Source organism: Simochromis diagramma, unplaced genomic scaffold, assembly GCF_900408965.1.
Source record: "Simochromis diagramma unplaced genomic scaffold, fSimDia1.1 OVJJ01000304.1, whole genome shotgun sequence".
Classification (NCBI taxonomy): domain Eukaryota; kingdom Metazoa; phylum Chordata; class Actinopteri; order Cichliformes; family Cichlidae; genus Simochromis; species Simochromis diagramma.
In genome coordinates this window covers 2,605,634-2,627,618 of record NW_024387030.1, presented here as the reverse complement: position 1 = coordinate 2,627,618, position 21,985 = coordinate 2,605,634, and the positions used below count along the sequence as shown (strand labels likewise).

At 39.2% G+C, this 21,985-nt stretch overlaps 1 protein-coding gene across 1 annotated transcript in view; it reads right to left on the bottom strand.

Annotated features, from left to right (window-relative positions):
- The window catches only part of babam2 (BRISC and BRCA1 A complex member 2), a 111,195-nt gene that overhangs the window by 34,365 nt on the left and 54,845 nt on the right, over positions 1-21,985 (bottom strand). The window contains exon 7 of the mRNA XM_040042274.1: positions 351-460. Within this exon, the coding sequence (XP_039898208.1) occupies positions 351-460 (110 nt within the window). The remainder of the gene's footprint in view (positions 1-350; positions 461-21,985) is intronic.

Genomic DNA, 21,985 nt, shown 5'->3' with positions numbered 1-21,985 from the left:
GCATAGAAATGTGTCTTTAGTAATGATTTAAATTGCTCAAGTGTTTGTGCAGATCTAATATTTAAGGGGAGACTATTCCAAAGTCTGGGACCTGCCACAGAGAAGGATCTATCACCACGGGATTTGAGGTTAGTCCGTGGGATGGACAGCATTAGTTTTGAGCTAAAGTCTCCACTGGAAGCACTAAAAGCACATAAGTGAGTGGCAAGAGTTGTTTTTGGTCGATTGTTTGTTGAGAAAGTTGATTTTTAGAGTGAAATTAAGGTAAATGTTTTTTAATTTCCCCTCCTGATCTTGCCATCACTATGAACACACATTATATATGGCCATACATGGTAAGTGTCACTTACTGTTCGATGCTGGGGGACAGGTACAGTTTAGGAAAGACTTGGGTTGCCTCAGCATCCTCAAAGCTCACTGAGAGAAGGGCCACATCTTCTCCAGGGTCCAATGCTGTGTCCTTAGATAGAAGAAGCCAGGTTGGTTTAGTAAATAAGCAAACAATAAATACAATAAATAAAAAAAATAAAATATGGACTATGAAGGCATTCAAAGTTATTAAAACACATGAACTAATCAGATCATTAAAGTCAGTCAGAGATTGAATGAAACTTGTGCCATAGTCTCGAATTCAGATGGTAAACTGGTCGAGGTTCTCATCAATCAATGATGGCTAACCAAATCATTATTCTCCAGTTGCTATGTACTTTTAAAAGAAAAAAGTACAACATCAACAATGTTAAAGAAGAAATTAATTATTTTTTGCAGCAGGAGGAGCAAACAGAAATAAAGAAAACCCAAACCAACAAAAACCACCTGGTGTTAGCACAACTTTGGACTTATCCAAATATTCCTCTATGGAGGAAAAACCTGGAGACGTTTGCTTCCCTCAACATGTTACCTAAATTCATGGTAATGATATCACCAACCCAATCATTGTTTCTGGTCAAGCATGGCCACCTCTGATAAATGCATGCCCTGATAGCTCGTCTCCCCGAACAGGACAACGAGCTTCACCGTACCACAAACACTGCTCAAAACTTAAAGAACAAAAATGCTAATGTCAGCATTCAGTTCCAAATAAATTGAAGCAAAAGGTGTCAAAGAAGTTGCCGATGTGACTGATATTTGTTTAAACACGTGTTTAAAAAAGTGAGGGGTACACCTAAAGATAATTATATTTCTTTTAATATTTGATTTGGCAAGAGTTTATAAAACTCTTCTTGTCTTAATATATACCGTATATATTTCTCTTGTTTTTACTGGCACCTGATAGCATCAGACAGGCCACAATCACAATATAACTACCTGGTACCTGCCAACTACCAGGAGTTGGACCGGTAAAACGTGTGTGGAACAATGAGATGAGATGCCGCTTTAACAATGAGGAGAACTTTGCCACAGCTGTCAAAAAGTCTTGAGTGGAACTTGCCACAAATAAATAAAAAGATAAAATAAAAATAAAGTCCAATGGAAACTTTATCTGGCAAGTTTACCACAACTATGAGGCACGTATATAATTGAAAAATGGCCATAATTTCCCCAATTTACCTATTTTTTTTATACATATATAGCACATCCAACAATGGATGAAATGATTTCTTAGGATATGATGGAAATGTTAGCATACTCACTCTTGAAAGTAAGATAGTAAACAAACCTACTGAACTATAGGATGTATTTGCTTGTGCTTTTGTGCGTGAGTATAGCCTTGAACACCTGCTAGCATATCTGCAGACTCCTACGCCTTTTCTTTAAAGGAAGCTCTCGTCAGTCTAATAGCAGACACACTTCCATTTTAATCAATACATCTGCCACCGTTCATACGATAACCTTGTCGCTTTTGTTGCATCGCATGTACACATACAAGTAGCTAAACAGAAAATAACACTACATCTACCTCAAACCACTTGAGTTATTTATAACATGTGCAGTGTCAAATTTCCAAAAGGAAGCAAGTGACGGATTTGATAAGAGGTTCGAAAGAGTTCAGATTGAGAAGCAAACAGTTCCCTGTTTTGGATGATACATTTCACGACAAGTGCACAAGCCTCAAAAATATCGAAGTAGATGGAAAGGCGAGGAGGGAAGACACCAGAAGAAACATCTGTTTTGTTTCATGCCACATTAACTTCAACAGCTGCACCATGAGGCTGAGCTGATGACTGGGAGCACCAATCAAATCATGTGTGAGATGGATGCAGAGGCCACCCGGAGCTGCTCGCTGCAAACCTCATCCGTCTCGCTGAGGTTCTAATTTCTCATTCTGTGATGTTTTTCCTAGAGCATGGCTACTTCCCGAGCACTGTCATTAGCGCAATTCCACATCAAACACCATTCTCGACTCCCTCTCTCTCTCCATGAAGGCTCAGCAGCGTTAATCAAATGTCTTACAGATGGTTTGAACTCATCCATTTGTTATAATCGCTGCCCGCCGTGGTGAGAGGAAATCTAACCACCATACATGATGGACAGAGACGCAGTGCAACCAGTTTGCAGCAAAGCAGCCTCTAATGTAATCAGGCTTATTAAATAATCACGCACGCTTTGGTGTGCTAATAACAAAACCAAAAATGACCTCTGGTCTGAACATTTTCTCCTTAAGTGGAGTGGAATTAATTTCTCACCATGTAATCGAATGATTTTTAATCATTTGCTTAATTAAAGAAAAAAAACAATCGAATTAATCAAAAACAATAAAATCAATAATAAATAATTACAGCCTCGAGAGTATGAAAAATGTCAAAGGATCAAAAGGCAAAGAAAAGGCAAATAAAATAAAAAGGGCTATTAATGCAGCTCTTTACTCTGCAGTACATTTATATAGTAACACATGTATTTATTGGTCACTACAATGGCTTAAGCTACACTGACTGTCACGCAGTGTGTGTTGTCGTAGCAGATACATTAGGGGGTAAAGACATAAGACGTCGAAAGGAGGCAGAGAAAGACGACAGGGTGTGTGGCATCCAAACGTGTTGCCTGATGGAATCAGCTCACATCAATATAGTGTGCATCAGTAAACAAGAGCTGCTCTCTGTCTCTCAGCAGTGCTCGCGGCTTCTGCCGCTGACAATATGGGACAGATAGGAACAGGCGTGGAGATGTGGGGCTGGGGTGGGCGTGGGGTTTGGGAAAAGATTGTTTTGCTCCAGTTTGTAGCTGTCAAGTCCCGTTCTCATCTTTAAAGGTGATTTAATGGATGCTTCCTTCGGACTGGGAGAGAGTAAACAGACGGATGAGAACCAACAGGAAGGTGAGAGGGCTAGGAAGGGAGCATGGGACAGCTCTGCATGGGCTGCAGTGGACCATCCCTCGATTCGGTCAGACCAAGGGCGCCGTTGAAGGGAGAGCCTTTTTGCGGAATGAATCAGACTGATCTCGTCCCAGAAGACAGCGAGGAGCTGTCACAAGTCATATTGCATCAGTGAAACAAACAAACTAAAGGCAGACCCTTTAACTTTTAGCTATTGCCATTCTAAATTAATGTGCTGTGCAAAAGAACTGGACTACACAGATAAAAATAGTTGTTTTGTCTTGTTTAGTTAAGTGTAACTGCACATCAAACTTTTGTGCGATTATTTTACAACCTCACTTTTGTTTGTAAAATTGAAAAGTAAGTAGTGTCATCCAAGTCTGATCCAAGTTTAAACTTTTCCTCCAAGACTAAGAGTCTCAATGCTTCCTAGTAGCTATGTGACGCCGTTTTTAAGTCTTGACAAAGGCCCGAATATCAGAATCACAAATGCCTCTATCATGTATAGAGATTTACTTATTTCCCATTATCATGTAGTGGACAACTGCTTCCTAACCTGGGGTTTGTCTCGTAGCTGAGAGTTGAACAACTTGCTCTCAACTTCGTGTCATTGTTGCACCAGTAAACAATGACATGAAGTTGAGAGATTGATGAACTTTATTGACAAGCCATGGTTTTTTTTGTTGCCACATTACATCTTACATAGGTCCTCTCCTGGCCAAATACTGGGCTTTGGAGGCTGACAACCAATAGTAAGAATGATTAGGATATATATGGCAAAGTCCAAGAGTCTTCTAAGTAAAAGTGTGTTTTACTTTCAATTCAAAAAATTGGATACATCATTAACTAAATAAGGAAAAAGCTTTTTGTAAAAACACTGGAATGGGGAAGTAGGGTTTTCCTTTGTGGTTGGATAAAACCTGTCTTTTGGGAGATTTGGAGACAAAAACTTATATATGCAGTAAAAACACTGCTATGAGTGCGCCCCGTTATAGGTGAAGTGGATAAGATTGATCATCATTGCAACAGGATACTTTACCCCACCAAAGCATAAAACACGGCTCACAAGGAAGCTGGCTAACATCAAAAAGAGCACTAAAGCATTGACCTAGCAAAACTCCCCAAATCCCAGAATTTTAAGCAATGGAACAAGCTCAAAAACCCCTAGTTGCAGAGGCCTCCTCTGCAACAGACAAGACCAAATGAATCCAAACCAAGTGAAATCAATCAAGCCAAAGCAAATGTCTTCATGTCATAATCTAGACAATCTTAATTTAGTATGGATGTTATCATCATAAGTCATCAAATATGTTTTTAGTGAAGGAATCCACAAATTCGATAGACTTCTACTCTACTCACTGCCTGGCAATCGGTGAGAGTTAAGAACCAATTGATTAATTGTGCAACTTAAACTAAATTGGGGCTGACTGAGAGGTTAAACATTTGGATAACTTAGAGAAAAAAGATGTCAGATCTTGCTGTCTTTGTGAGTGAATGCTGCTTGTGGGGAAGATGCTATTTTTGACTCTTAGAACTGTCCAAGTATTGCAAACCGACAACAGTGTAACCTAATTTTTTCTTTTTTTAATCTCCACTTTCATGATCCCTGAAGGCCCATGAGCTGTAGATTCAAGTACCCAGACTTCTGAGTATTAAAAGATATAAAAAAAATGTTCAAGAGTACGGAGAGAGAGACAAAGATGTTTATCTAAAGCTTGAACTTGAACTCAAATTTCATGATGCAATTTTCTGGGGGAAAAAAAGTTTGTTCTTAAGTGGGGTGTTTAAAGTAAATTAAAGCGTAGAGAGGCAATACAAATGATTTACTTGACAGCTGGTTTTGGTTATGGAATACACAGAAGGGATGTGCTTGCAGTGCAGTGGTAATTTAAAAACTCCTTTCTTCTCTCAAAACTATCCCAATGAGAACAAAAGTTGACCTTTTAACCTGCTTGCCTTGAAACCATTACTTAAATTAAAACAGAAGAGCATTTCCCTCTGTAATGAAATAAAAGGCCCCAAATGGCCATTAATGTTTCTCCCTTTTAACCAAATACACTTGAGGGCAGCTGCTGCTTGCTTATGTAAAGAGTTAGTTGAGAAGAAACAAAAAAAGCCTTTCCTCCACAAGCCACAGGCAGAACCTTAATGAAGAGGCTTCTTCATCAGTAAGTAATGAGCACTGAAATGGCCTCACTCTGAGGACTGCAAGACAGGGAGGGCATCCTGCAGCAGTTGCAGTTCTACGTTGTGCCCAGTATTTACTACGTGCCCTCAGAGAACATGACTCAAGAGCTCAAGGACTAGTTTTAAGAAAGAGGGTGAAGAGCACGTACATTTGTGTGGACATCAAGGTTAGAGGGTGCCTCCAAGTCAAGCTCTTTCACGTGGCCACAACTACACATCTTCCATGCTCGTTACTCTTTCAGACATAAATGCACACACAAACGCGCTTTTCCTTGTGTCCGTCCTTGTGCTCCCCGATGCCCTGGCCTCTGGCATCTCCTCTGTGTCGCATGTGACAGGTTGGAAATGTGACAGCTGTCCTTATGCCAGACCAAGTCTGACCAAAGTCACACACACAAACACACTCATCCGCGAATGCTGCACAGGGGCTCAACTGCAGGGCTCAAACCGAGGAGGTAAGGGCACTTTGTCCATCTTCTTCGCCCAACTTTAAATGTCATGCCCAACGTAATGGGCCGGCTTGACTGACAGCAGGGTTGTTGTGTGAGGACGTGTCCAGCTTCTAGGCTTTGAGTGCCCCTGTAGACATGCTGGACACAGTGCTTCATCCCTGTACACAGTGTTGAGCAAAAGTATTGAACCGCCCCTTATTTATTTATTTATATTTTGCTAGGAGAATGGGAAATAGGTGCAGTGACTTATTGAATTATCTGCAAACATACATGAACATACAATATTAAGCAAAAACAGAGTTGGAGCAATTTAAGGAGCTCAAAGAGATTAATATTTGGTATAGCTACCAAACTCTCTTAGGCAAACTTTATTGTAATTTCTTTAGGTTTTTTTCAGGAATTTCTCTCCAGGATTCTTGAAGGAGATTCAAAGTTCTTCTTGGGATTGTTGGCTGCCTTTTATTTCACTTTCTGTAAAGATGATGCCAGACTGCTTCAATAATGTTGAATTCCGAGGTTTGGGGAGGCCAATCCATGAACTAGTGTTCTATTGTGTGTGTGTTTTTTTTCTGTTATCCAGGTATGCTTTTACTGCACTGACAGTTTATTAGGGATGATTGTCATGCAAAAAAAATGAAGCCATTGCCAATCAGACACTTTCCAGATGGAATTACACGGTGGATCTAAGTCTGCCTGTATTATTCTGCATTCGTAATTCATTAATAATTCCATCAATTTAACTTTCTTTTACAAATGGCAGTAGGCACTCACTATTGTACCTCTCTTCTGACCTTCTGTTGACAATGGTTTCAACCAAAATTTTGAAATTTTGATTCATCATTTCATAATACCTGTTGCCACTGACTTTCAGCATAATTCTTATGTTATTTGTCATAATACAGCCTACGTTTCCTTTGCTTATAAATCTGTTCTTGGGAGCCACATTTCCACTGAGCCCATTTCTGATGAGGCTTCGTTGAACAGTAGATACATTTTTCTTTGCCTTTTTTAAAGACGTCCAGATACTGTTTATTAACTTAATTTGTCCTCCACTTGTCCAATTTTGTCAAATGGTTCATTGAAATATGCCAAATTTTTAGCCAAGAGTTTTTAGGAGTTACCTTGTTGGCAGACAGACAGTCTTTGGCATTTTTCATAGATTCAACAAAAGAAATTGGATCAAATTTTATATCTGCTATAGGTAAACGGTTCTGCATACTGATTGCTTTTGATATGGTGTTTTTATGCTTCGTTTTTTTTTAATGCTAAGGCAGGACAGAGGTGTGGTAAGTCCCAAGTTTGACTCCACCGTCTGCGTGGAGTTTACAGTTCAAAGACATGCAATTAGTGGGGTGAGGTTAACTGGTTATTCTAAATTGCCCATAGGTGTGAGTGTGGATGGTTTCTCTCTCTGTGTTTGTCCAGGGTGTACCCTGAACCTCTCGACCTATGGTAGCGGAGATAAGCTCTAGCTACCCTAACTCTGACAAGGATAAGCAGGATTTTAGAGAAAAGTGTCATCCAAGTACTAAAGTTTAATAGGTCTGTTAAGAGGCATGTATTTTACCAAAAAAACAGTCCAGAAAGAAAAGAAAAAAAGTCCATTCTTAATAACGCGACATGAAATATTGCTGTTTTGTCCCAAATATTTCTTTCAGTAACCAGTGTTAATGTTGTGAACATGCATGTTTTAACCCAAACCTCAGTCAGTTCCTGAAGTAATTTTGGTTGCCCAAACCTAACCAAAAGGCGAATGAAAGCTAAATTAAACAGAAAATGAACACATAGTTCAACTAAATGCAAAGCTCAAAGGAGCAGCAAGTGGTTGAGTCTTGTGATTTATGTGTCAATTTTTCAGATACAATAGTTTACTTTCAGCATTCAATATTGCTGTGGTCAGAGCATAAAGACACAGATGCTAAAGGTCACATCATGCTCATCTTTTAGACACCAGTATCTTTGTACTAAGCAGTAGTACTTCATGCCCCCGAAACGAGAATAGTTTAAAAAAAGGAAAAAAAAAGAAAGAAAAAAAAAAGAGTTCACTCTAATGTGGGAGTCACTCCACACTGACTTTCATACAGGATTGTCATACTGGTTTCTATCAAGGTAGTGTGACTAAATCCAATCTTTGAAGCTGAATATTAAACCTTGGGTATTACTGAATTACCAGAGTGGTTGGTGAGATGTCGAATAATATCATTTTAGATGGAGTGTAAAGTTGTCTTACATTGCTGCCAATTATATCTTCATATTGGTCATGGTATGCTCCTGAATGCTGCGCTGTAAGTTTGGGTGTGTGAGAAAAATGCTAGCACTAAATAATGAATCCAAATGAAAAGAAACACAAGAAAAACAGAGTGTTGGAAAGCATGTCCTTATTCGGGAGTTATTATTTCCTTATCTTTGGTGGAAATTGCTTTCATTCTACAGCAAATACATTTCATTGTGCTCTTTTAAGAAGTGTTGAGAGCCATCAATGTCAAGCAATTTCAGCAAAACAGAAACAAAATGCACTGACCAGCATAACATGTTAAATAATAGTTGGAGTCCTTCAGCAGAATGTAATGAATGAATGCCTGACATACTGTGTTATGTGTTTGTGTCAGGCTTTTCATACGTTTGACAGCAACTTACGTCATCACTCCTCGAGGGAGCGAATCACAGGGTCAAGGTGGTAGCTGCCAAAATGTCTCTTTGCATGACATGAAATGTTCTGATTGAGAAAGAGAGTTGAGGATATTGTTCCTAATGATGTGGTGCTGCTGTCTGTACTGCAGGCACCATGATGATCCCACTCCCTCCACCTCAGCAACAGAGCATGCAAGAGAAAGCACTAAAGTGGCATGTCCAACAAGGCCTAACGTTCTCTTGGAAAATCTCATCTGTTTTAGGCCATTTTCAAACCCTCCATTTCAAAAAGCACTTGCGTCATTCAGTAACTCAGGCAGGTAGATAATTAACCAGGCAACTTTGTGTCACTGCATAGCTGTACCTCGTGCCAGGGCTCAATTTTGATGTGAGGACAATAGTCGGAAGATTACAGAACACACATGCTCCACCTGGAACCAACTTGGTAAAACAGCACCCAAACACACCTAAACATTTCTCTGTTGCCACAGTCACAAAGGCTCTGTGCACGGGGTGTGTTTGCAACCTGAAGAATATGAGCGTGCCTCTTAGTGTGTGGAGACTGTTAGTATGAAGGGTGCGGTCACAAATTGTAATCTGCCCAGTAGTACTTGCCAGTACATTTTATAACAAATCAGCGAGTACCAGCAGAAAAAAACCCCCAAACAATCCTCAAAATGTATTCTGTAAATTTAAGCTGTGTTGATATTAATAAGTTGTCATTGCTGATTATAAAAATCAATAGAAACTTGGACTTTTAAAAACCACGTTTCATTACAGAAAAGGGCAAGCACTTAAAAAACAAACAAAAAAACTAATTTATTACCATCAGCTGGCTAAAATAAGTTCAACAATTCCATACCAACAGCGCCAAAGTGGAAAAAACATGTTGCCTTCCTGAGTAGAAGGATGTTCACAGGCAGTCAGCCTCAGTAAATTATTAGCAGGTTATTGTTTAAGCATCCATCTATCATTTATACACACAAAAATACAGTGAACTGTGCTACATATAAATATATTGAATTTATAAACAAGGGACAAGCCTTTTAGTACTAGAAACTGCCTGTTTTCCTAAAGTGGCTCGCTTATAGTCCAAGTATGCAGTTTGCGCAGACTTAATGTCTAATATTTTTATTTTTGCCTTTTTAAATTTACTGGGATTCATAAACAATAGCAAAATAGATGTGGACATTTTGGCCTGGATATTCAGTGGTTACTCCAGAAGTGCTATAAAGAGTGTCCCAAAAGCAAAGTCAGTAGTTGATGAGGTCCTAGATTTAACATAGTCTTATAAACATCTTCAAAGCATAGGATGACCAAAATCTGCATGTACATTTCTGGGCCATCAGGTGAGTGTTTAGGGCAAATGCCAGCCAGACAGTCACTGTATTTCGTTGCCTTGCTAATTTCTCTGTACTTGTTGTCTGTCTCCACTGTTCATATAAAAGGCCAAATGTGGTTTAGTTTCGGCTATATGGCTGAGATTTTCAGTTACTGTGGTATTCATTCTGGCCTTTCTTTAAGTCACTTTAATCCCATGACAATAACAAACAAAAGCAGCAGGCAGTCACTTTTGACAACTACTTGACACGTTACTGGACATCTATCATTACACCTAAACACCCTCAAATCTATGAACAAAATGACTTGTTGTTCACCAAAGGACGGCAATTAGTTGAAACCAGATTATTAAGTGTCTAGAGAGAGAGAGAGAGAGAGAGAGAGAGACATGTGATCCAAATGTTGTCAGAAGTAAGTCCCTCGTAACAAACCTGCCTGGATGACCACTTAGTCGCCACTATTTAAAATAAGTCTTAAAAATGCAAAATCTTAGTCAAAAGTGCAAAAGGCCAAACAGTGTTGTGGTTTCAGTTATGGTGGTATTCATCATGGCTTTTTATTAAGTCTGTTTAATCCCATAATTATCATAAACGCAGCTGAAAAAACATCACAAGCACATCATGTTACAAAAGAATTAACCAATGATGTCCCCACCCCAAAAGAAAGAAAACACAGCATCACCTATTACTGACTCATAATTATATGATCAACTTAAGGATGTGCGCGACTACTCGACCAGACCTTACTATACCTTAACTGGCTCCTGTCGAGGCTGTATTTCAGCCAGGTGTGTCCTACTGCGAGGAGGCCCAGGGTAGACCCAGGACACGGTGGAGAGATTACATCTACCAACTGACCTGGGAACGCCTTGGTGTTTCTCTTTCAGATGGAGAGGGGTGTGATTTTTGTCAGTTTGAAGGATAACGTGCAATTTTCATAATGCACAATGTGAGGAGCTGAATAATTAAGCGGCATGATTCTTATAGAAGAATATGACTAATGGTTTCGAATGCCTTTGTTTAGAGAGTCATTGACATTAAACGGTTGTCAAATTTAACTTGAAATCTGAGTTAGTTAGTTTTAGACTAGTGGGTTCATCTCATTTTTTTCCTTGTATAGTTGACTAATAAATTAGATCCCTAGATCAATACTTCCACCAGAGTACCATGGATGAAATACGACTTAATATTACAACCAGTATGGTCAACAGTGCTGTCAAGACTCCAAAACATTATATGTATGCATCTACGTGGCACCAAGTGCTCTCTTTCTATCTTCTTCTATCTTCTGTACTCATTAAAAATCTTTGCCTTTTCTAGAGGTGATAACTGGCACATGGCCAATAGTTTTGCCACTGAGACACTTGAGCTCTGACACACAAGTCATATGTGTGGCTGTGGCCAAGTGTTACCGATAGCGTGTCACTGATAACATGTCACTGCAATGATCTGGCCTACATTGAAGCGGGGGCTCAAAGCCACAAGGGTGACTCAAGTCACATGTGGACAAACACACGGCTGTGTTTCTAGGAATCCGTGAATGCATATAGTATGTTCACAATGACAACACAATACAGAGTGATCTATAGGCCAGCTGCCACCGTACTACATGGTGATGGTATTTTGTGGTATACCAAATTTTTAACAAAAAACATCATCTACTTGGACTAGAGTTGTGTCACAATAATGCAGTTGGTTATTGTGACATTTTCTAGGGCTGACAATTCTAATTGCATTAATAGTGCTTCACTGACAGTGTTGCTTCACTGCACCATTAATTAATGAGTTTATTCAGATTTTTGTGATCATTTAAAGCCAATGGGAATTTTGGCCTAAATAACCATCAAGTTATAAAATTGTTAGTTCCCAACAAAATGTTATTTCTTTGTGACAGAAAACACAGCCTTTAGTAAACTGCAGTTCATGGCAATTACACTGGTGACACAGCAAAAAAAATGCAGAAAGACAAAAAAGAAATTCATTTTTCTTTTCACTTGCAATGCATTATTGATATTTATCAATTTAAAGTTAGAATTTTTTTTATAGTTTGACAAAGTGAACCAACCTTACTGTATGTGTTCAATCTCATTACATCCATATTCAAGCTGGATTAATTCGCAAAAAAAAGAAAAAGAAAAAGGAACACTTCCTACTGCTGCTACTTCATATGAAAAGCACTGAGCTGGTGGAAAGAGTGGTGTAAACAACATGCGGGTGACTTCCAGTCATGTGAGTGGAAATGAAATGTCAGACCTTTTCAGAAAGGTGATGGTGTTGTCATGATGGCGTATGAAAGTGGAGGACAAGCCTGTTGTAGAAAGGAAACACTTGCCTTTTAACATGTTAATATTGTGAAGTGCTTCATGCCAACTAAATCCACGATCTTCTTATGGTGCATAAACGGAACCACGGAGTGAATGCAAACTAATTCCACATCTAAATATGGCTTTTGTTGGTCTTTAAAGGTGATGTGACTCTGAAAGCACTCGTATGTTGTTTCAACACTCCTTGGCAATCAACTCACCCCAATGCCATTTCTCTTCTTAGGGTGTCAAATGTTGTCATTCTGTCTGATACTGTGGCATTGCATAGATATGCAAAGTAAAGGGGTTTATTTTAACCCAAACCACAATCTTTTCTGCTGGTTACTCTCAACTCTGGAAATTATGTCACCACCTCTCCTCTACCAGCCTCCGTTTGAGGCCTTCATACATCTGCAAACGGGGCTGTTACATGTGAAAGGCCAGTGCAACTGCAGCCAAAGCATCTGAGCACTGACGCTAAAGGACACCTTGTGAGTAATGGGAAGACGTAGGAGGCATCTGAAAAAGCTCCAATATACAGCACGTCGGGATGAAAACGTGTTGGCCTCTTTACATCATTAACCTTCGTGTTGGAAAATGACACTTTACCAGTTTGTTTAAAAGTAACTCCAAGGGGTCGTTTACAAGCGGCCATATGTAAGAAATTGGCAGCGAGCCCATCTCACCAACCGCTTTGAGCTACCAACAGTATCTCATGGCATGGGAGTGAGAACAGGCTGCCTCTGTTGCCTCTGTCTGCGAAGTGCTTGATTTTATCATGGCAGTTTTGTCTGTCTCCAGTCATTATTAACAGAAGTCTCAATTTTATAAAATGTGGTCACATTCGATGCCTCTTGTGGTTTTTAAACGAGGCTTAATAACACGAGCTAAATTATACCCAACCTCACATGGACTACAGAAAATACTTTTTGATCAAAGCTGCATGAAAACAACTGTTGACAATCCCATTCATCTTTACTGCCTGGGTCACACAGCTGTAATGTTTGCAAAGTTTGAGCTAAAAGAGACAAAACATCTGGGATATTCTCACTGTGCCTCACCTTAGGAACGTTAACATGTGACATTATAGAGCTTATTAGCACATTTATAACAGCCTTGCAAATTGGATTATTGGAAAATAATTCACTGAATCTTGGATATTTGATTTGCAGTCTGTGAATACAGTTGTTTGTTTCTGCTTCTCTGAGATTATGATGATTGATTTGTGCTTTGGTGCATTGCTTTAGTGAAATAAAGGGAGACGAAGGAAGGCAAAGCCAGGCAGAGACAGTGTTTATTTATTGTGGGTCTTTTTGAAGTCATTGGTAAGTCAAGGGTAAACCAAAGCAGAGTTTCACAAATGAGCACAGACATGTAATGTAGAGGGACAAAATTTCACATTGAAGTTACGAGAGGTGCTGAGAAGGCCAAGGATTTGAGACTTAAATAAAGCTGCCCAACACCAGGATTCATATGAGAGAAACACAAAGGATTAGGAAGAAGAACATCTGGAGGTGTTGCAGAAAAATAACATATAGATGGTGCACAACTTGACGGGGAGCGAGGGTGGAAAGTAGGCCAAATGGAAGTAATTCCATGGAGGCGTGGAGCAGTGGAGCGGGGACGGAGGAGAAAGAGGGGGAGGGTGCTGGGGGTGGTGGAGGTATTCTCCTGAGACTGTAATGTTGGAAACCTCTGATGCTCAGCTGGGGGTACAAGCAGGTGGGTGGGAATGCTCGTTTGGAGACGCAGTGTGGGTGGTTATGGGGGAGGGGGAGTCAGGGATTCGCAGAGGGAGACGGGAGGCGGACATGACCTTTGGTATCAAGGAGTGATACTGGGGTCACTGCAGCAGTGGGGAGTGGATGTGAGCTGCGTGCCCTCTCACCACCCCTCCTAAGGCTGTGATGGATGCAGAGGTGCGCGCCTTCATCTCCTTAAATACAATTCTGACATTTGTTTCCACACTTGAGAAAGAGGTGATGAACCAGTGTTACAAGCCTTCTAGAAGGCACGTGAAATCTCATCATTTCCTGATATAGAAGATGAGCACTTATCTATTTATATATACACTCGTAGGGATGTAAAGAACATCAGTAAAGCGGGGGTTGGGTTTATGTTTTCTTCCTTTCTTTAATGCCACGATACTGCATATACTGAATGTTTTCAGCAGAAAAAACCCTTACACTAATTACCAGTGACAATCAAACAAATGGTCTCAAGTGTCATCACCACCAAGATGACACTCACACAGAAAATATGTTCCCTGACTGCATGTCTGCTATGACATCATGATGCCACAGATGACTCAGATGCAGTGAGAAATATGTTTGTTTATCGTGCGCAGACAATTATCAATTCATCAGCGTCAGAGGCATTCTGTGGCATTAGTCACTGCATATGGTCCCACACCTAGTTATGATATGATACGGGAAGACTTAATAGGCCAAATGTGTGTCATCATCAGTGAGATGAGACAGTGTGCCAAGGTGTTTCCAATGAATTCTCACTTCTGATGAAGAACATGCAGCTTACTTTGGCGCTGAGCCATAAAAGAAAATTAATCTGGGAAATGAAAACGCATGAAGGAAAAAAAGATGGGAGGCGTTTTAAAACAAAGAAAAAGAAAGAAAAGGTCAAGGAGCTCACATTTTCTGTTGTTGCTAAGCACCTCATCGTGCGGCAAAGCTCTTGTGCCGCTAGTAATGTGTCACAACGAGGACTGATGGAGAACGCCCGACTTCTTCACCTTGGGGCACGACCTTTCTGACAGCGCCGTGTGTAAACGCAGCACCAGGGTTGATGCTCAGAGTGATGGGTCAGTGCAGCACTACATAAAGGAACTGCCACCTGTATTTGGATGAATAACAAAAGCTTCTGACCTTGTCACATTTACACTGTTGGCTTCGTTACACTTCCTGAATAAATAGACACACACAAAGAAACTGACATGTGAAAAAAAATATACTTTGGAGGCTCTGCTAGGCAGCTGGCTATTTTAAGTCTACAGTTAAACCTGAAAACTATGAACCAGTAAGTTGATACACAAAACTAAATAAATACACAATAAATAAAAACAAAAGGTGGGATAAAATATAAAAGTTACAAATGCCTAAATATCATTACAAGTCCTGCCTCTGCTCCTCATCAAAGCCAACAAAGTCTAAAGCAGCCGGTGAGAAAAAGTAACTATATGTATCTGTGGCTGCAAAACGAACCTGTTCCAGAGGCAAATCCCCAAAACAGCAACACAAATTCCAAATTCCAATGTGCCGACTAAAAGTTTGGTATATTAAAAAAAAGTTCCGCTTGTTATTTGATAAATAAATACCAATATCATTTTTAGTATACGATGCAGACAGAGTTCTAAAATATTACTGTTTTCTTGTTTTTATCACAGGTGGTCTGATAAATTTCACTATAACTAAATAATTTAGTGCTTAACAGCTACTTAAAACTAAACTCAAAAAAGAATTAAATGGAAGATAAAACAAAAAATAAACGAAGGCAATAAATTTGGTCCCAAAAAGGAAAACTACCATGAATTATGTTTCCAACAAACCGTCTGCTAGGGTTTGATATAACTAATGGCTCAACACCCTGGCGCCGTGTAGGGCACGTAGACAGGTCAGCTATTTCCACCAATCATAACACACTGACTGAGTGACCCCTTGCTATTATTTTTGTTTGTTTGTTTTTGGCAGGTTTTTATTGCACAATAAAAGAGACACATGAGTGAGGCAAAATACAGAAGGTGATGCTTTTCGTCCAGGATAGCATAAATAGAAATTATTAAACAATTCAGCCCAAGACGGCGCTCTCTCTGTAAGAAAATGGTTGAAAAAACAGCAGTGAAGAATATGTTGAGATCAGCAGTGTAATTACTGACAGGGCTGCAGCCTCTCCTCTGTCACACACTTAAAAAATTGAAGGAAACTTTTTAGAGTTGACATCAAAAAGGTGATCAAACCACCTGTTCAAACAGCTTAAACATGAAGAAAATCGACATGGCCAAAGTGCAACATCATAACAACGAAAGCTGTCTTGAACTTGCAATCCAGGTGTCTTTGAATTTGTTGCTTTGAAGACCAGAAAAAAAGGTCTGTGAAAACTCGCAGTCTGTTGCTGCCTTCAAAGTGACTTTGGTGCATCAAGATGGAGATAAAATGCCAACAACATTGAATGTGACTGTTATCAGTTTGCAACTGAATGGAGTTAAGTTCGCAATTACAAGCCAACTATTTGTGATAATATGGATATTAACTGTGATAAACTGGCAAGGTGGCAAACCTGTTGCTAGCTACATCTGTCCGTCAGCAAGATTAGAAACAGAAAGACCTCCACAAATAGTGACATAGTTGCTGCAGAATGATAATTTACCTGCCAAAAACAAGTTTCAGTTGCTACAGTATTTCAGAGAGACATATTGCAGATTAGTTGCCGTAACTGGCACAGACTGACTCAGATTGACTGCACTTGCCTGAAATTGCCTGAATTTATAAATTAGCTGGTAATTATTAGCAAACTTTTACCATCTTTATCTTTATCTGAGAGTGATTGTAGAGTCTGAGTAAAGACAGGTCGCTTCCCACCAGGAAACCTGTGCAATCCCCTGTGCTGGTTTTAATTTAGTGTGTCTGAGCCATCAGATTGCTGTAATTTTTTAAATTTAAATATTTCTTGGAAAGTTTGCTACAGGATAACAGCAGCCTTCTCCAAGTCTTTCTACAAGTAATACCTACAACACAAGCAGAGAATGCTAAAGGGCTCACGAATTACTGTAGTGCATTTACTTTAAAACTTTATTATTAAATTAAAATTTTATTCTACCAATAAATCAAATTTGCTATTTATTATAAAGGCACAGTAAAAATACACAAGGAACTACCTGAGGTGGTCACTGAAGCAAAATGTGATGGCCCCCCTCCTTAATGCTTGCTGAATACTATCATATGTTCTTTTGGTTTAGTGGGAGTTCTGGCTTGCTTATGGCTCCACTGAGGGACAAAGGCTGACCTCTTCAATGTCCCACCAAATATTCTTCATCATTTTAGACATTCTGACTCCAGGGAGCGGGAAAAGCAGAGGTGTAAAAAAAATACAATTCCTCATAGATGTGCCACATCTGGTTCTGCCATCAGCCTATTCCAGTAAAAGCTGAAACACGTTTATTTATAAATGATTTTAATCAGTTATTTCAGTGCAGCGTTGCATTTTTGGGTGGGATACACATTCGAGCGCTTCCTGGTTTGTGCGTGTGAGGAATTTTGGGCACCCTTCCAAAGAGGTTTTAGACAGCACTAAAGGTTAAAAAACCAGCAGCCAAATCACATGAATTTAAAATATGAGAATGGTAATGTATATCCTCTCCAAGTGATTTTGATAATTTATCAAACAGAAGGTGGAATTATAGGAAGTTTTTGCCATCCACAGCCAGACTGTAAGTAAACCAATTGCTATTCCTTTGAATGGAGTCATTCTTCAAGTTCTAAACTGAGTCATGAAAAATAAAACCCTGAACAACAAAGATTAAAGGGAGCAATTCACACAAACCCTGCTTAGCTGCGTCACTAGAGGTCAAAAGCTCCATTGTATGGGGATAACAATAAAGTTGCACGTTTTATAAAAAGGTACATCACTGACTTATGGGAGGCTATTATTAGCTTGTTAGCCAACCTACCTTAGCAGCTTGTGCATACCGACTGATTAACGACTTATTTTGCTGCGAAAGCTGCCCTGCCCTGACAAATGCAACAAAACAGGAGAGTGAGGAAGATGTGCATCAAGCGCAGCCTCCACATACCCACACAGTTTTCACACTTCTTGTATACATGGTATACGTGTTATGCTGTTGTGTTTCTTTTCCTGCTTGTTTCTTGGAGTTCTGGCGTAAAATAACTTTAAGCTACCTGAGGGCTAAATGCATTAAAAGGCTCTAAAACTTTAAAGTCAAAATGTTGGTTGGTTAGACTTGGGATTTTTGCATAGCCACCTTCCCAGAAACTGAAAACAAGTTGAGCCAGCAGCAGAGTGCTACTAGTGTTTAACAGTAATGATTATGTCATAAGTTCAAATATTTACATAGGCTCTCTGGGTGTTTCAGGGTGTGGGCATCACTAACCACAAATTGATATTTACAAGAACATGGACCAAATACTTTCTGGTTTCCATGGGCTTTCTATTTTTAGGATTAAGATGAAGCTTACAAGGTCTTCAGCTGTCGACATGTGCAGTCATATCTATTCCAAGCAATATGCTGAAGTCATAATGTGCAATATTTGAAATGACCTCACACCCTGACTTTTGTACACGCCTGTTAGGTCATTATCATGAATTCATTCACTGAGGTTTGCTGCTGCACCATAGGGTGTGAGTGAAATAGGCTCTTTATCAAGAAATCTCTCTGAAATTTACCGAAAAAATGTTACAACACAGCTTTTGGTAACTAAAAGAAACCACAAATGAATATTTATAAATCCGGTCTTTTTGATGATGGACTAATCCCAGCTAGTTCTAAACATAAGGTCGTGCAGGATAGCTCAAACTCTACCTCGCTTTGGCTGTTATTAATCTTTTTTACATTTGTCACTTTTTAAAATCTTCACTTGGCTGCTTTTTCAAATCATTTAAATCTTTAAGAAAGACCCTTGTTGCTCACATCTTAAAGTCTATGAGTGTTACCAAGACCAAAAATGGGGATCTTAACTCTGAGAGGAGGGGTGGGCAGTCACTCTTCCATCTGCCCATGTCTGAGTCATATTCAGACTGATGTAACAGGCTCATCTGTGCAATGTCGTATGTATGCCGTGCTATAATCTAACACAAATGTTTATGTGCCGCACTACGAACCTTGTGATTCTTTTACATATGCTCTAGTATTGTTTAAAACTTGGAAGGCTTTGGTCAGCCCTTTTCAGAGCTATTTTATTTTTTTGTGTGCCAGAACAAGGAGAAGGTGCACCTGTGCTTGGGCTCAATGAAAGCATGTTCTCCTTTTAATTGAAAAATTAAAAAAAAAGCATCTTGCATGCATGTCCTATTATGTTTTTTTCTGAGTGGATATTCAGCTTTGTCCCTTCGTAGACTAAACCAGTGCTCTTAATTTACAAGGCTATGCTTAGTCTTCCCTCATCTCCTCCATCCGTCTTCTGTCCGTGAATTTTGCACTAAATGGGAAAAAGGTATTTCAATTTGCAGCTTTGTTTGCATCAATATCAAGTGAACATGAATGAACTGGATCAAGTAAATATATGTGACCTGGAGACATTTACTTGAGGCTATAGATGTCTGAGATTATTAAGGTTTTCAAGGGCATGTATTACAGCAGCCCTTCAGTTTGACCAGAACGCACGAGTCCGCTTTTGTGATTACATATCCATATCCTGCCGTATCCTACTTTCTTGGACCACTTTTGGTATGTACTAACCATTGCATACCAGGAAGATTCCACAAAACCAGTTACACCTTACCAGTTGCTCACATACTCGTCCTCTCTGTTGTTCCTACTTCTGACTTCAAGAAGTGACTGCTCACTTGTTGCTTAATATATTACAGAGATAATTAATGGGTTTCAATTAAATATTCAGTGATTTTAAAGCAGTTGTTGAGCTTATTAGGTCTAAGCAAGAATAGTGCTCATTTCATTCATAGCACTGGTCATATGAGGACAAAATTAATGACACCAGAAAAATAATCATAATATTCATTACCTCTGTCTTCATAGAATAAAGAATGATATCTTTACCTGTTTTTGGGGATGTGGTCGCAAATAATCAACTAAAAAAAACTATCAATTTATCTTTGAAATTTCTATGACATTATGCGTAACAGCCAAAGAATTACCGCTGAAAAGGAACAATTTTAGAAGCTCCAACGTTCAACTCTAGGAATTTCTTCGGCAACTTTAAAGGTCACACATCTTTCTTCTTTCTTCTCTTCACACATTTACAGCTATGATTTGCTTCTTTTCAGGATGCCGTACAACTGCATCTCTGCAAGTATCAAATCCCATAACAGGTGCTTTTTCAGTGATGCATCAGACATCACTCACATGTACCCATGATTAAAACCATTAGTTTTATCTGTGGAAGCTAGGTCTGAACATTGTTTGCTTACACGCTAGTATGCAGGTGTCCTTTGATTTCTGTACTTTGGCCACAGTATGTCTGTGCTATACTTTCTTCGTGGCAGCCTAAAACACGAGTTAGATGAAAGCATGTTATTAAGAAGAGCAGCTTCATCCAGACTCCCTTTAAACTTTTGCATCGTGTGACATTTTCTGGAGTGCCAGATGTTAAAGCACCTGGCAGTAATAACAGCAGGGTTCTCAGAGGTTTGGAACATGAGAAATCACAGACCAAACAATGTCTGTCAATCAGTTACAGATTGTAATAAACAAACTACAGATACTCCGAATGTCCGAGTTTCTGATCAAGGGTGGTATAAAAAATAAATAAAAAAAACAATAAATCTTTTCAAAAATGTTCCCATCTTTAATGTGACTCATAGCCTGCACAATTCAATTTTAAAAAGAAATCTGTTGGGGAAATACATATATTTTTTTTAAAGTAAAATGAGCTGGTTGCATAAGTGTACACAGTATGGAACTAATGCTTTGTTAAAGCACCTTATGATTTAATCACAACATGGGTAGGAGAGCATCATTATGGAACAACTTTACTTTTGCCCACTCTTCCTTGCAAAAGAAATCCAAATCTGTCAGACTTCGACTGCATCTCTTGTGTTCAACCCTCTTTAAGTCAATTATTTCCCAATGGAATTTTTTATTCTTTTGGACTGGTCATAATGCCCTGCACCTTACTAAAGCCAAAGGTAAAGCTGAACTAAAGGAACCCCAAAGCATAATACTTCCACCACCATGCCTCATTATGGTTTTAGGGTTTTTGGGTGATGCACAGGGTCGTTTTTGAGCCCAAAATGTGCCTTTTTTAGAAATAGGGGCAAAACCTTTGTCTAATCAGGCCATAACACATTTTCTCACACCCACATACTTTTGAATAGACTCGATGTACTCTTTTACAAATTATAGCTGAGATTTGAAGGTTTTTCATTTTTAAAAAAGGTTTCCATCTTGCAATTATACCCATAGTCTAGACAAATGGAGAATATGGGAGTCACAACATGTAGTACACAACGAGTAGCTGCCAGAAATTCCTGCAGGTCCTCCAGTGTTGCTATAGGTCTCTTGGCAGCCGTCCGGACCAGTTCCCGTCTAGTCTTTTTGTCAATTTGGGGGTGGGGGTTTTCACAGTGTTACATGATATCTTGAATGCTGTGGAATTTTTTTTTTTTTTTTTTTTTTTTAAAACACCTTTCTCCTGACTGATACCTTTTAACAATGAGAGTCTTTTGATGCTTTGTAAGCGCTCTGCAAACAATAGCTTTTGCTGTAACAGGCAACTGAGTAAACGTCAGGAAAATCCTATTTGGATAGCTGAACTTTATTTGAGGTTAATCGGAGTCTCTTTAATTGATGGTGGGTGTGTACCCAAGAAGAATGCTGTGATTAAATTTAAAAGGTGCTTGATAAAGTATTAGTTTAAGGGTGTGCACACTTATGCAACCAGCTTATTGTATGCTTTTTATATTTTTTCCACAGATTTGTTTATTTTTCAATTGAATTGTGCAGGTTATAGGTGCGATTAAAGCTGGGAGTAGCATTCAAATGATTTATTGTGATCTCATTGCTTAACATCACAAAAACCTGCATTTTAACAGGGGTGTGTACACCTTTTATATCCAACGATCATCTGAAATCACTGCTCAGTTGAGTCCATTTACCAAACTTACTCGAAA